Source organism: Phasianus colchicus, chromosome Z (assembly GCF_987193195.1).
Source record: "Phasianus colchicus chromosome Z, bPhaCol1.hap1.1, whole genome shotgun sequence".
NCBI classification, from domain to species: domain Eukaryota; kingdom Metazoa; phylum Chordata; class Aves; order Galliformes; family Phasianidae; genus Phasianus; species Phasianus colchicus.
In genome coordinates this window covers 88,048,204-88,064,602 of record NC_143476.1, presented here as the reverse complement: position 1 = coordinate 88,064,602, position 16,399 = coordinate 88,048,204, and the positions used below count along the sequence as shown (strand labels likewise).

Genomic DNA, 16,399 nt, shown 5'->3' with positions numbered 1-16,399 from the left:
CTTTTAAGAGATCCATTCCCTTCTGAAGGTCGAACCCAACTCATCCTACGATGAAGTTATTATTTTTAATTTTTACTTTGAGCAAGCCACACAGTAAGCTGTAAGTAAAAAAAGCCTACTGAGGTAGCATATTTACCAACTAAAGATCTTCAATATTAACTTTTTACGTACAATACTTTACACTTGCCTCCTATGCAATTTTCCAAGTGTGAGATTCAAGCCTCAAGCGGTAGATTTGCTACCCAGTTTGCATCCAGAAGAACTAAAATTCATTAATACGTTCTCAATCTTCATTCTAGTGAATGAATCTGTAGAGTTCATTGAGCATTTAGCTACTTATCCAAGGTATAATAGTCCCAGAAGAAATCTGCATATCCTTGTTCATATGCTTCATTTGAGGATTATTTTCTATTCAGTTCTGAGACTCAAAAAGACAAATTTGCAAAAAAGAAATGGACTTTTTGTTCGGACATCAACCAACTATACATCAGATAAAGATTCCCCCAAATTGTCTTTACTACTTTTCCTTCCCTGCAGTCCCATTTTTGTTGATCAATTTCTACTTTAAATAGAAGAGCAAAATCCTCTGTGGATATAAATCAGCATAGTGTCCTTAGGTTCATAAAGAAGAAAAAATGCCAATTTGGCTAAAGGAGGAATACACTGCAGATATTAAAAGCATTTGGATAACTGCTTTCCATTATAAATGGAACTTTAGTACAGCTCAAACACAAACATGTGATTGTCAGTATCTAATTAGCATGTATAATCTTTGCAGTTGTCTTATACTTAGAAGAATCATTTGCTATCCTGACCAATTCAATGCTCAGTCCCCCCAGACTTTGACTAATGTAAACACAAACTTTCATAAGCTGCTGCTTTGTTTTTTGTATTTAATTCACATTTATATTGTTAGAACATTTAAGTATTCTGCAAAGTACAAAAGAAAAATAATAAAAAAACCACACACCCAAAAAAGTAGAAAGTCTACTAAAAAGCCTCAAACATCACAATTGCTGTATAAAACACTTGACTTACATCAAGGTTCTCATTGTCTGCAGGTTCCTTCGTTTTTGATGTTAGAGGTGGTGAGGAGACAGATGGAATAGGAGTCATGATCTGGGAACTATACAAAGGAAAGAGTGTAATTACCATGATTCAAAGTTCTTTCTTGGGGAACAGGAAGCGTGCAAGGAAATAGCAATGCATTTGACTTCCACAAAACAATAAACTCATAAAATTGTAAAGGAACTATTTAAAAAATACTATGCATTTTATATTCATACTATTTTATGAAATAGTAAGTAATCTCAACTCTGTTCCAGAACAAATGGAATGGTAGCTTTAATCACTACTGCTCCTAAAAATATCAAAAATCTGTGCCCAGTTAGTTACACAACCTATGGTTGTGCAGGACATTCAATCACATCTATCTTACTGCTTTGTTTCAGCTTCCATAAAAAATAAAAAGTCATCAAGGGGAATTTAGCAAATTCATGTTTTCAGTGTAAGCTTTTTTTAAAATGTTTTTGATGAAGTTGCTAAAACACAACACCTGCAAACCCTCAAATCTGGAATGCAATCACATGCAGTAGACAAACCCAGTGTTTGCCAGGTAAAATTATTATACAGTAAATTTACCTGAGTAAAAGGAAGTAATCAAAGTCCTCTGTTAATGTCTAAGTGTCACTGCAGCACACATCCCAGTATATCTACTCTACAGATCTGCAGTAAGATCAGTGAAAAGGAGTATATTTATAATATGGAGAGTATGAGTATACAAATAATTAGACACTGAAGGTTAAGACTTGGAAAACTGGAGACTTCTGTTAAACAAATTAGTTTGTGACTTACTTAATGCCATATTAATCACAGACTTTAGCCCTACTCCTAGACTGAAATTAATAGAATGTATGTCTCCAGTAGCTCCTCTATGTTCTCTGGATTCTTCCTGCAAATTCTTTTAAAATTCTTTTTATTGAAAATCTTAGCTTTTTACCTGTCTATTTCTGTACCATTAGTTCCAGATGTTGTCATGCCTTCTGACATTGAACCTTGACTATCCCTCTTGCTAGGTTCCAGTCCATTTTTTATGTCATCAAAGTTTTCATATTTCAATGCCTGGACTAGTTGCAGCAGGTACATTAGTAAATCCTCATGAAGGGGGAAAAAAAAGGAAAGAAAATGAATTCATAGGATCAGTTAAAGCTGCCTAGATTTCAGAATTCTTAATAACAGAAAAACTTGGTCAGTAAAATGGAATAGTATCTCAACAGCAAACAATATACAACAGAAGAAATGATCTAGGATGGAGTTAGACTTCCAAAAGGTAAGAGTCATTACATCACTACTTCCTTGTTACACAAAGGGTTAATTAACTAATTCTTTCAGTGAAAATATGTTTTTAAAACACACTTTAGTTAAGCTGCCCTTCTTGCTTTGAGTGTTCTCAAACTAAATTTTAGTTCACAGCTACTAGGAATGAAACTAAATCTGGACCACAGTACCAAGAAACAATCTTTCCTCCTCTTTTCTGTACAGTTTTGTTTTTTTTTCTTTTATCCCTAGCAATGAATAAGTGCATCTGATGTATGACTGAAACAAAGAATTTTAATTACTAGCTCTTTACAATTCATTTAGTTAACATTCATTTAGAAAACATAGTTTTCTCTATTACTCAATCTTCTGAGTAGGATTTAAATGTTTTGTGAAATGTACACTTCAAAGACAAAGACCTTGGCCACTGAAGAGGGATTTCTAAGATTAGAGAAGAGTGCATTCCCTATTTTAATCCCAACTGATTACCAAGAATTCAAGATCTACCGTAGTATATTCACAGTATTTTTTTTACTGTTGAATGTAAATAATTACAATTTAAACTGATCAGCATCTATTAAGTGGGCTCGACTTGCAATTCACAGCTCATCACACTCTAATCAGTATAAAATTGAAACAACTTTTTTTTTTTTTTTAACAGATGTTTATCTACTCATTTTGTTCATGAAGTATATGATGATGTACTGCTTTAACATCCAAGGCAGCTGGAAATCTTTTAGTTTACTTCTACGAATGTGAACATTCAAAATTTATGATGGGTTTGAGGGGAGAACACTTGTTTCAACTTGACAAAGAAAACCTACCACTGACTGTTCACACTAATACAATTACCAATACTGCGAACTTCCTCCCAAAAAGAGCCCAACAACAGTATTTCCATCACTATTATTTACTTAAATGTCTTTGAAGGTAAGAAGCACCTGCTAAAAATCCTCTATGTTCCAAGTTTTGAGATGAGAGAACAACAAATACCTCATCATCAGCCTGCTGAAGTCTAGCAACAGCATATCGTCGAACTGTTGGATTTGTGAAATGAGATGACAGAAGTTCTAAGGAGTCCTCCACATCCATTGGTTTCCACTTGCCTAGTAGCTCCAGCGCTTGCTTTGCTTCTTGTGGTAGGTCCCAGTTAACACATTTTAAGAATTTTGTCAAGGCCTGGAAAGAAAGATAAAACAAATCTACTTAAGAATTAATGTTTCATGTTAAGGCAGAACTAGATTTGAACTACATTTACATGAGCACAGATCTGAGAAGATTTACTGACATGTGACAATATAGTGTGGAATTTTTTTAATACATCTTGGAAATTTGTAGCTATCTTTAAGTAAAAAGAGAAGCCAGTGGTTACTGGTCTACCACCATCATCAATACATGAAAGTAGCCACCACTGGATTGTTATTTATTTAATGCACTTTGTTGCATTAATCCCACCACATCCTTATCTCGAAACTGGAGGGATGTGGATTTGATGGGTGGACCACTCGATGGATAAGAAACTGGTTGAAAGGCCGCAGACAGAGGGTGGTCATCAATGGCTCTATGTCCAGGTGGAGGCTGGTAATGAGTGGTGTCCCCCAGGGGTCTGTCTTGGGACCGGTCCTCTTTAACATCTTTATCAATGACATCGATGACGGAATTGAGTGCACCCTCAGCAAGTTTGCTGATGACACCAAGCTGAGTGGTGCGGTTGACACGGTTGAAGGACGGGATGCCATTCAGAGGGACCTCGAGAGGATAGAAAGGTGGGCCCAGGTGAACCTGATGACGTTCAACGCAGCAAAGTGCAGAGTTTTGCACTTAGGCTGGAGGAATCTCAGGCATCCCTACAGACTGGAAGGAGCGGTCCTTGAGAGCAGCCCCGTGGAGAAGGACCTGGGGGACTTGATGAATGAAAAACTTAATATGAGCCAGCAGCGTGCCCTTGCGGCTCAGAAGGCAAATGGTATCCTGGGCTCCATCAAAAGAGGGGGGGGCAGGAGGGATACGGAGCTGATTGTTCCCCTCTACTCTGCTCTTGTGAGGCCCCATCTGGAGTACTGCGTCCAAGTCTGGAGCCCCCAGTACAAGAAAGACAGGGAGCTGTTGGAGAGGGTCCAGAGGAGGGCCACAAAGATGATCAGGGGACTGGAGCACCTCCCCTATGAGGACAGGCTGAGGGAGCTGGGCTTGTTCAGCCTGAAGAAAAGAAGTCTGCGGGGTGACCTCACTGCAGCCTTTCAGTACCTAAAGGGAGCCTACAAACAGAAGGGGAATCAAGTCTTTGAAAGGGTAGATAACTGCAGGACAAGGGGAAATGGTTTTAAGTTGAGGGAAGGGAGATTTAAGTTGGATGTCAGGGGGAAATTCTTTACAGAGAGAGTGGTGAGGTACTGGAACAGGCTGTCCAGAGAGGTTGTGGATGCCCCATCCCTGGAGGTGTTCAAGGCCAGATTGGATGGGGTCCTGGGCAGCCTGGTCTAGCATTAGGTGGGATGGTTGGTGGCCCTGCATGTGGCAGGGGGGTTGGAGATTCATGATCCTTGAGGTCCCTTCCAACCCTGGCCATTCTGTGATTCTGTTTTTTTTTGTGTGCCGCTATACATTTTGGTAATACATAGTATTAACTCTTTACTAAAAAGCTATTTCTATTCATTTCTCTTTGCTGACAAAGAAAATAAAAATATCACCACTAGCACTTTAAACTGTCATTCTGGCTTTATACAAAAACTACTGCAATAAAAGCTAGATTCCATGACTTAAAGAGATTTTAATTTTTAAAATCAGTGACTTTATAAAAAGTTAAAATCATCTTAATTAGCCAGTAAGACACTTTAAGTCTGTATCTGCAAGAGAAGAACAGTAAAATCAGTGTCAGATGAAATGTTGATTGCACTAATAACCCTCTAAAGTACTTCAGCTTACCTTCTCCTGGTTAGTAAGGTAATATCTGAATTTCCAAACTAGATCCTGTTCCTCATATGTTAGCTGTTTTGTTGGTGGATAACTCACAATGATCTGTTAGATAAATAATCAGAAAGTCAGTTTAAAAAACATGAGCATGCATAACCATTAATTTAATGGAATATACTGTGATGAAACAAAAGACTGATGACACAAAAATAGGTAGGAAAAAAAAAGTTTTGAACAACACAAAGTTCTCATATTGTCACGGTGATGCTTCTTAGTTACAAGGTTAAAGGAACCAGCAATGCAGGCAAACATATGCTGTTAAGACTACCATCAGTATCAAGGTATGTGCACAACACGCGTTATTAAACCCTCAAAACAGAAGTAATGTGTTTTTCTAAAAAGATAAAATCACAAAGTTAAATGTATTTTTGCTTATTTCTGACTTGGACTCACCTAATTACTGTGAGATACACCAACTGATTTTTCTTTATTAATGATTTTCTTCAAAGTGAAATTAAACATTTCATTTAAATTCTCAACACATATTAATAGTGAACAACATAAAATAACTTTGAATTTAGTCATTATATGATTGACTTACATTAAGCTGATCTCGAGTAGCTGCATTAGGCTTCAGGTCATGATCAGAAGGTCCACTTCTTAAACTTCGAGCAAGCTTGTGATGTTTGCTTTCTACTAAGTTCTCCTAAACGCAGAGGGTAAGTCAATATACATAAATACTTAAACTCCAGAGAAAATTAGTTTTGAAACCACCTCGCAAAAACTCTCCAGTATGTTGAATAATGCATGACAATTAAAATTCACATCTAAAAATACAGCATCTTCTGGACTGTTTTTTGTCATCACTGCAGTTTTACTAGATACTCCTTTAACAATACGCTCTTTTACCCCCTAAAAGAGAGAAAGGCTGTAGGGATTTGAATTTATTTTTATGTATTTATTGTACTTCACACAACTTACAAGCCTTTTTTTGCCTTCTGGTGAATTGCTGCAAAATGCAAGTGTTTCAGTCAACACACCCGTGATTTAGACAGCACTCAAACGTGCTAGCTACTTTCTAAACATATGTAGGATGTTTGCAGTATGAAGCTTTGTATGCAACAAAAACATTCTCAAAAAGTTTTCCCACTGTTAATACCATGTTAGCAACAGTAGGAGCCACAATAAGAGCCACGGTGTCAACAAGATTTCAGCAGCCAAGGCAGTTTTCAGCATTGTCAGACTTGCTCTTGCAGTGTTAGATTACACAGTGCTCAAACAGTGTTGCCAGTAGAAGCCCACTTACATTAAGGTTCCCAAAGCTGCCAATACCAGTTCCACTGAATTGGCATCCACAATAATGGAAATCTTTTCTAGAACTGTACTTAGGCACTGTCTACATGAAAAACAACATACAAAAGAGTGTAGGGAAAAAAACATTTTAACAGATGAAGTGACCAAGAGTTACTACATCTTCTTCAAAACTTCCTTTATCTTCTTCAGCTCCTTCTTGTTTCTCCCACCCTCTCTTCTATCAGCAGTACCCCTAATTTGCTTTTCCCCATTTCAGAATGAAGTACATTAAGTATAGTAAGGAAGAAACTCATCGTAAGCATTAAATAAGTTGCTGCATTTTAAAACCAGCAGAAGCAATAAAAATGTACTAAAAATCACACCAACATACTACTCAACTGGTCAAATACATCTTTCCCACGGGACTTTGAACTACTGACGGTAGGAATACAGACAAGCCTTCACCTCCATCTGTGGAAACCTCTCAGCAAAAATACTGTACTACAGAATGTATTACATAGAATAACGCTTACCATAGACATTTGTGGATCTGGAATCTTAACAATTTCAGAACTTGTTAAAACTGGGGATGACTCATCACCATCCTGAAAGACAGTTAAAAGTTTATTTAATATTTCTAATTCCAAAGCAATGCCATATTACCATACTGCTTTTCAATTAACATACAGCATATTATATTTAAGTGAAAAAAATGATGCAACTACACCCTGCAGTTTTGATGGGCCTGAAGGAAAAAAAGATACATATATTTTTATCTGTTTTTTGCCTGATGATAAGCATGGTCACAATATAGGTTGAAGTTCATCCAGTGAAATACATCTCAGCAGCTCTTCACCACGATAGCACACAGGTGAGTAGAGAAATTTGCTGCTATCATTACACGCATCCTCTGGAAGCAAGAAAATAAAACAAAGCAGGACCTGTATTTCCAACAGAAAGCAAGTTCTTTGCTATAAACAGCCACATTTCAGAAATTACTTCAGAACAGATCAGCAATAAAGGCTCCTTGAAACAGACAAATTTTAAAAGATATATATACGCGTCTATCTACTGTTGATTCCAAATGTAACATCACAGTCCCTTGTGGAAGTTCACGCTGCACTGTTCTGGGGCAGAATGACAGGGGTCAGACAGTTTAACTTAGGGAAATCTGTTGCTCCATAACATAGGAGAAGCAAAATATTTTCTCTGAACCCATCAAAAGGTAAAAATTAAGTCCACCACCATTAGAGCAAATCCAGTAATTGTTTTCCTTTTTATTAACATCCAACAGTTTAATTTTGTTTTTTTTTTTTCTTTTTTTTTACTACATAAGTGGAACTTAGCATTAACTGACATGACCTAAAAAATATTTGACCAAAAAAAATTTTTTAAAAAAAATCACACATAAAAAAAAAAATCAATATAATAAGTAATACTTGATACTTCAGTAAGTTTCTTTTCAGTTAGTATGAAGCAGATTACAATAATGAATCCTGACAGAAATATCTTATGTCAGAATGATCAAACAGGACAGAAGTAATAACGGCAGAACTTCCAAAGTCTGAATCGAACATTTATTCACATTTTCAAAGATAAGGAGGGACTAAAAACACCTACTGGAATTATGTTCTTAATCACAACCTACATTTTTACATTTAAAAAAATCAGTCAAGGGTTTAATCAAAAGGCCACTGCTAACAATCAATCTTTCCACTGTTTACATCACTTTATTTTTTTTACTGTTGACTCTCCACAATTTACAGAGGCATCAGGGATGCAGAGGAAAGAACTGGTAGACTTGGTAAAGATATGCAGCATTAGCTGAGAAAACAAAAAAACTATCAATCAGTATATTTGGTAGTCTACTTGAAACATGCACCCACAGAATAGCTTTTTATGTCTTGATGTCGGATGTACTGATTTATATATATATATTCACATACACATACTACAGAAGAAATTATAAGAATATACATATTACACACAAAAATATCAAATCATCATACAGGAATGAAGCTTCACTGGATTTTCGAGTGTAATACATATAAATCTAAAAGCTAAGCACTTTAGTTGAGGTAGGTTCAGTTTCATTTTAAGAGAAATGGGCATTTCAGTTCAATCAAGAATATACATTTTTTTTCTGTATCAACACCTCCCTCAGTAATTTAATTCTTTATATACCTTATATTTTTTTCAGAATTAACTTTCAAAGAAATGAGGAGCTTATATAAAGGGGAGGAAATTACTTAACTGATACCAACAAGAAACAAAAATTAATATTCCTACCACTCTTTCATGGGAAATACTTTTTAAAACTATGTAAATTCATATGTTGCTGACTATTACTAAAATAAGCACATTCAAGAAGACAATTCTACATTTACAAGTGTCCTATACCTTTCTGAATTTGAAAAGTAATGGCATTAACCACATATACATCTCTTCTAGTCAAAGTTAACATGTACCCAAAATCTGGCTGTGACTGATGATGGTCCCAGAACATAAACAGAATTATTCTTCCCATTAGATTTCTAAAAAGCATGCATACAAACATTTAAAAAGGGCATTTGTTTACAGCTTATTTTAAAAGAACATCCCACAAATAACGTACTTATTATCTACATAGTATGGAAACAGTAATTCTGAAGTAGTCCTATTATAGCTAACCAATACTGTATCAGTGTAACAATAGATGAACAGAGTAGGAGCTAGACTGACAGATCAGCATTCCCACTGTACTAAAACTTTTGTCACAACACTGGAAGCAACTTTCAGATCATGACTTACAGGTATTAGGTAAGAACAATGAAATATTAATGAATGATGCTTCGGCAGGAAAATCCATCAAAAAAATAAAATTTGACGATTTAATCACAGACCAAGTTCTGTCAACTCATCAGTTATGTTTCTAATCAGAACCGTAAAAAGATTGCAATCATATATGGCTTTAATAAAGTAATAAAGAAATACAAATACCCCAGTGACAAATAACACCTCACTTAGTGTGGACCCTTCACATAAATCAATATAGAAAAACCTGACTCGGTGTACACAGTAGCAACTAACAGATGTTCAAAACTCCTCCTGAAGCATTGAGATCCAGGTGGATTCTCTGGGGATGGGCAGTAATAACGCTCATACTATTACATCTTCTTCTCTGAAAACTTTCAGATAAAAAGGCAGCTGTAAATTCTGACAAAGCTTTTAGACTTGTAAAAATTGGACTTCACAATCAAAAGCCTATCACAGTGATTACTTAGAAGGATGAGAATTACAACTGACTAACGCTTATGTATGCACAAAACAGAATTTTTAAAAGGCACACTGTCTTCTAAATGCAAAATTAGTTTTTATTTCTAACGCGCTGCTGATATGCCTCTTAAACCCTTGAAGACCTACAAGGGCATCTTTAACTACCTTTCCTCAAATACAGTTTCATAATGCTGAACAGTTCCTGGTGCTTGAACAGAACAGCCAGAAAACTCTGGTTTAAACCTAAACTGTAAGTTCGATCTTGCTTTTGAATCAAGTTTTGCAAAAGCATACACAGGCCAAATTACTGTCCAAAACAGATTACTCTGTCAATTAGTCTTCATTTGAAGGAAGTCATCTGTTTTCTATGCTTTTTAATTAGTTTAGAACTTGGTTCTAATTCTGTGTCATACCTTGAGAACATAATGTGGCTCACTATTACCCTTATTATACAAACTTACTAAACTATATCAGTGTCTGAGAGTCAAATCTAAATTAGCACTTGAATTTGGTCAGGTGCATGCTTTCAAAATATCCCTCCTGATCATCCTCATGTAATGAGCTTTTACAATACCAATAAGTAAGGTCTACCAATCTTATTCTATATTACCGTTGTCTTTCAAGACATGAAAACAGCTTTCACCGACAATAAAGCTTTTTTTAAATTGCATGCTGTAGTGCAATCAATTTGTTCAAACACAGGTTTCACTTGAAACCACCACAAGGTTATATGTACTAAAGAAAAACCTTGTTGCTATTTGTGTTTGGAAAAATCACACTGAATTTTCCCTAAGAGGAGAATCAGAAGTGATGCTATTGTTACTAACAGACTGTTAACCTTCCCATCACGAATGCTGTATTAAAATTAACAGAGAACATGGAAACAATCACTGCTACCTTACTCTGTTGTAACTGAAGATTGAGTCAAGCAGGGGATGCTAGAATTGAGATTCTTTAACAGTGCAGTTCTTTGTAAACACCCGAAAACAAATTTATCAACAAAATTCTGACAAGTAATCTCCACTTCGCCTATCGGTCACAGACAGGTGACAACAGAACCTAGTTTCAATATATTGGATATGTATACTATATGCTGTAATTGAAGGTATGAAAAAACTGAGACGACAGGCACTAATTTATGTACTGTTCCCTACTGCTGCCAGAAAAAAAGGTCAAGAATATGTTGAAAAGCTACTTTATAATAACAAACTACTACAAGTAACTGCAGTTTGAGCTTTGATATATACCATTATACAACTAAATACTTCATTTCCGAACATCAGACAAACTATAGTTATTTTGTTCTGTGCATTTCTAACATACTTCAGGAAAAATGGCAAAGAAACAGATGCATATTTAAAATCTGAGTCTTCTTCCTTCACTTTTGATATCTGTAAAATCATAATGATAACTGAACAAAAAATAGTGCACATAAATAAGCTATAACAGTACATTTCTGAAGGTAGAGTGAGAAACCATTTTCAGGAACATCACATTCAACTACAAAACTAAAAAAGCCAAGACAATATAAAGCTGTATGTTAACGATGTTTATTATTTTGTATCTATGATAAACACAGAACATTGATTATGGTTCCACTGTGCTCTCCAGAAAAATAAATAAATAAATAAATAAATAAATAAATAAAAATTCCTTGATTTCCAAAGAAGAAAATAACTATTTGGTTTCAAGGACTTCGACACATCCTATATTTCATTGTGATTTGCAATGTAACATACTTTTTTTCCACAATAAGGCCCTCTAAAACAGCTAGTTCTAGGAGAATTCTGTAGAAGTTCTGCAGAATATACTACAATACTGCTTTTCAGATCAATTAGTAATTTTGTCACATCTATTTTCCACAGTATTAACATTTTCCATATTAAACCACATTTTTAAAAAAATTCTCAAAATAGAACGTGCTTAAAGTTAGAACCTCTGATCTCACTGGGACTCCAGTCTATTATTTTCTACTTTCTCTTTCCATACAGATGCATTATTCAGAAATTTTCTTAATTCTTATGAATATAAACATACTGAAAATGTTAAGAAATACTGTTTTCTCTATTTCAGAGTATCTGTCCACAATGAATAAAACCATGGAAGTGCTGGTAATGCCTGCCAAAGCCACAACAGAATCATAGAAGGGTTTGGGTTAGAAGGGAAGGGACCTTTAATATCATTTAGTTCCAAATTTCTACTACAGGCAGGGTCACCTCCTTCCAGACCAGGCTGCTCACAGCCCCAACCAGCCTGGGTCTGAACACCTCCAGAGAGGGGGAATAAACAGCCTCTCTGGGCAACCTGTTTCAGTGTCTCACCACCCTCACAGTAAAAAATTTCCTTCTGATACTTAGTCTAAGTCTACTCTCTACCACTTTAAAGCTATTTCCTCTCATTCTGTCACTATATGCCTTTCTAAAAAGTCCTCCCCAGTTTTCCAGTAGGCCCTTTCAGAGCCCTCTCCTCTCAAGGCTGAAGAGCCCTAGCTCTCTCAGCCTGTGCAGATAGGGAAGATGCTCCAGTCCTTAGAGTAAAAGGCCAATGCTGCCTATCACTGTCAATCCTCTCTTCCCCTAAATTTGAACCCACAATTCTGATGTCACTTCTCAAGTGTCTCACTATGATCTTATGTATTGATCTTTTTCGACATCTACTTTTAAAGATATTTTTCTGGATACTACGGAATAAAAAACTTGAAAAGCGAGAAATTAATGACATTGAAAAAATTCTCTACGTAAATTGAAATATTCAGGGATACTGTTTAGAGAATGATATCTTGGTATCTATTCCTACATCTAATTTTCTTTGCAAGAATGATAAGATAGTCACCAACATCAGTTACTACACTGGAGATCTGTTTTGTAAACAGAAAGAAAAGATGAAAGATATTTCAATCTGGAAGTTTTCTGCTAAATTTACTTTCAAAATATTTTCAACATTAAAGTGTAAACTTACTTGTTCATTTAAAGGAAACATTCACAAGGAGAGCACCTGTGCCAAGTTTTTAATAACTTATCTTTTATAAAATTACCAATCAACACAGGTACATCTCTTCTTGATGAGAGACAATTTTACCTACAGCTACACTGAAAGTACCACTGGATGACTGAAGGAACAATAAATCAAAAAGTTTTTAATCACTCACACTTAGAAAATCCTGTAATCTTCAACTGTTGCATGAATGATTGACTTCTGTAATCTCATTGCACCTATACCATTTGATTTGTATGTACATAAACAGCTGTCACTGACAGATGCCTGCTGCTATCCTGCAGCAGAATATTTCACCTCAGTGGAAAAAAAATCCATTTAAGGTGCACACGCTGCTTTTTAAAGACAACCATAAAGTCTGCAAGGCACATACCTTTTCGTAGTAAACTATTCCATATTCTTTATCATCACTCTTGACACAACGAAATTCAATCATCAGGTACATAAAATTAGAACTTCGTTTTTCCCTCTGAGAAGAGAACCACCACAGATGTGTATCATATTAAAGAGTATCAATCTTCAGCATTCTCATCACAGCAATTACTCTTTCTTTGTGCCGTAACTAATTAAATTATCAGTTGTTGAAACAATTATTCAGTTAATCATTTCATCACACTATTTGAGACCTTTCCTGACATGTTTACTTCTTTACATCCCTACACAATCACAATGAATATTCAGAAGTAAATAAAATACATTGTTTTCATCAGTGACTTGCAATTGTGAGCCTAAAGGTCAGCAAAAAAATAACCAGTTGTTTGTATTTTTTTTAAATGCTTACATACAATTATGCATGTCAGTCAAAATCAAGAAGACATGAAAAAAATCACATTTTAGATGGAAGAATGAAAGGAACAAATAAAACCTGGACTAAGGTTAGATTCGCTGCTTATTCGCTTTCAGAGGAAGATTAGCTCATATATGTATTTTTCAAATCTTTGTTTAGTAAGTGTTTAGAATTTTAATATTTTGATGGGAAAGAATAAAGAAATTATACACAATCTTCACCATATGTTTGATTTTTAAAAGTATAACCTTTAAGAGCAAGCAACTCAAACTCATTTAATGTATCAATATTGAGTTGGACATTTCCAGCACAGGCAAGGGGGTTCTACACTTAAGTAATAGGTCTAGGAATAAAGGATGCTGAATTTTATGTACTGTAACAGAGACAGTGCAAAACAATATCCATTTCTGATGTGGGTTGCATTGAAATCTCAGAAAGACTAGTAAACAGTTACACATGTACATATATTGCAAAAGAATCTGAGTCCTAGATGTCTTAATGTAAGTCTCAGAGCACAAAAAAAAAACAAAGGAGTTTTGTTGCGCAAGATGAGAATAATCAATTAGTGATTTTACTCATTGAGCGTTTAACACCACATTCAGGTGCTGTAGTTATTTTGAGGTCTATCTTGTTTGTTACTGTATTTTAAATTCACTCGAATCTTAAAATTATTTTTCCTTAAGACCTGGAAAATCAAAAACAATAAAGCTGAATAGGTCAAAAGCCAAGGAACAGTCTGTATGGCCAAATAAGCTTCCCATCACAATCTAAATCCTAGAATTAAGTTAACCAAACCCATCAACATTTGTTCCAAGCTATCACAAATTATTAATAAATACAAGTCTCTTGAAGTTGACAACTAACATAGTTTTCTATTTATTGACTGCCCATGTCAAATTCAAATTAGAAGTGTAAAGAGTTAGAAAAATAGGACAAGTTAGTCTCCTAGGTGAACAGTCCACATTAGCAAGATCTAAAAAAAAAAAAAAAACCACCCCAAAACAGTGCAACTCTGATGTAAACTGACCTACCTCATTGATCATTTCTATTTCTCTAAAGGTCAGTCTGTCCAGCCAGTCCACTTTCACCATGTGACCTTGTCGATGAGACTTTGTGAGCTGCATAGAAGAACACAAGACTAATTTTTAAATTGTTGGCAGTAACAAAAAGAATATCAATTTTGCAGAAGCATTAATATATGAAACACTTGTGCATACAGTAGATCTTTGTAAACAGCTAAGCCATGACACAATACTACTAGTATCTCAAAAAATCATGGCAAAGACAAAAGCACATTACAAGCATCAGATCTTTAAACACATCAAACATTAAAAAATAGGAACCTGTTTTTTAAGCAGTCACATAACAAAAACACTATTTATTTTAGTTATTTGTTTTCCTATAGGATAATTTACCAAATCAAACAAAAGTATTTCATTCCAAACTGAATGAATTGTGCCTTTGTTAGTTTCACAAAAGCAAGTTAACAAACTGAGATTTATACAGTAAAGTCAGTGAAGTTACAGAGTTCATTTTCCCTTTCTTTTTAAGCATCTGAAGCCTAGTAAGATGAAAAAAGGAAAAAGTCTCTCCGCTTAGCTGCTATTTCCCAAGATACAAGGAAGCATTCTACCCACCTTTTCACCAATGCCCCAATTCCTTGCCTCTCCAAAAACATTCTCACCTGTCAAAGCCTTTTATTCAGAGCTAAAGAGCGTGGCTAGAAGGACTCTGGAAATTGTACGGTCTCAAAGCACATCAACTGACTGTAGGCTGCACAAGACTAGTGCAGTCAGGTTATGAGCATCCACGAAGACACACTTTACAATCTCTCTCATTCTGTTCCAGTTTTTGATCATCCTCACAACAAAAAGTTTCTCATATTTAAATGGAATTTCCTGTTTCAATTTTGTACCCAGAAGTCTGGCTTTGTCTTTGTTCCCTCTTGTACGGAATCTGTACATACCAATTGCTTGTGCCTTCTCTTCTCTAAACTACCATAGTTCCTATGCCATCTTTGAAAGATAGATGCTTGAAAGATAGATGCCCAAGTACAGTAATCTCTCTTCCTCACTGGAAGGCCATAAATGGACTCTGCACTTCAGATACATCTCATCAGTGCCACAATCCCTTGACCTGCTACCACCGCTGCCTAATACAGCAGTGTACAGCTTTGCTGTACAGAATCACAGAATCATAGAATCACTCAGGTTGGAAAAGACCTTAAAGATCATCAAGTCCAACCACGACCTAACCATATCACCCTAACTAACAACCCTCTGCTAAATCATGTCCCTGAGCACCATATCCAAATGATTTTTAAATACATCTAGAGATGTTGACTCAACCATCTCCCTGGGGAGCCTATTCCAGCTTGTTAAGGCAGAAGACTTTGCAAAACATTTTTAAAGCCTTTTTGAAGTTCCTTTACAGGAACCGTAAGCTATTTTTCCAGCCTGTTGAGGCCACTCTGAACAGTGGCACATCCACCCAGTCTATCAGCTGCTTGGAAGTTTTGTATTACCTCCGAATTTGCAGAAGATGCGCTTAGCCATTACACCCATGTCATTCAGAACATGTTAAAAAGCACTGGGACCAGTACTGGTTTTTACAGTACACTGTTGTTAGCAGGCATCCAGTTGGACTTCCTGCTGCTACTGTTGAACCTCTTCTCCTGACACTTCTGCCAGCTTTCCTTCTACCTCTGTGTCCGTTTAGTTTCTACTGCAATAATGTTACAGAAGAATGTATCAAAAGACTTCCTAAAGACAAATATCCACTGCTCTCCCCTGTCCATCAAGGCAGTAATTTTTAAAATGTACTTCACTTAGAAGTCAATGA

General features: G+C 35.7%; 1 protein-coding gene across 8 annotated transcripts in view; it reads right to left on the bottom strand.

Moving 5' to 3' along the window:
• The window catches only part of PIK3C3 (phosphatidylinositol 3-kinase catalytic subunit type 3), a 67,601-nt gene that overhangs the window by 43,030 nt on the left and 8,172 nt on the right, over positions 1–16,399 (bottom strand). For all 8 annotated transcript variants that reach the window (XM_031607045.2, XM_090132578.1, XM_090132580.1 and 5 more), the window contains 8 exons: positions 14,590–14,676; positions 13,145–13,240; positions 7,056–7,127; positions 5,831–5,935; positions 5,242–5,334; positions 3,310–3,495; positions 2,000–2,154; positions 1,039–1,126 (listed from right to left, as the gene is read on the bottom strand). In XM_031607045.2, coding sequence (XP_031462905.1) covers positions 1,039–1,126; positions 2,000–2,154; positions 3,310–3,495; positions 5,242–5,334; positions 5,831–5,935; positions 7,056–7,127; positions 13,145–13,240; positions 14,590–14,676 — 882 coding nt within the window. The remainder of the gene's footprint in view (positions 1–1,038; positions 1,127–1,999; positions 2,155–3,309; positions 3,496–5,241; positions 5,335–5,830; positions 5,936–7,055; positions 7,128–13,144; positions 13,241–14,589; positions 14,677–16,399) is intronic.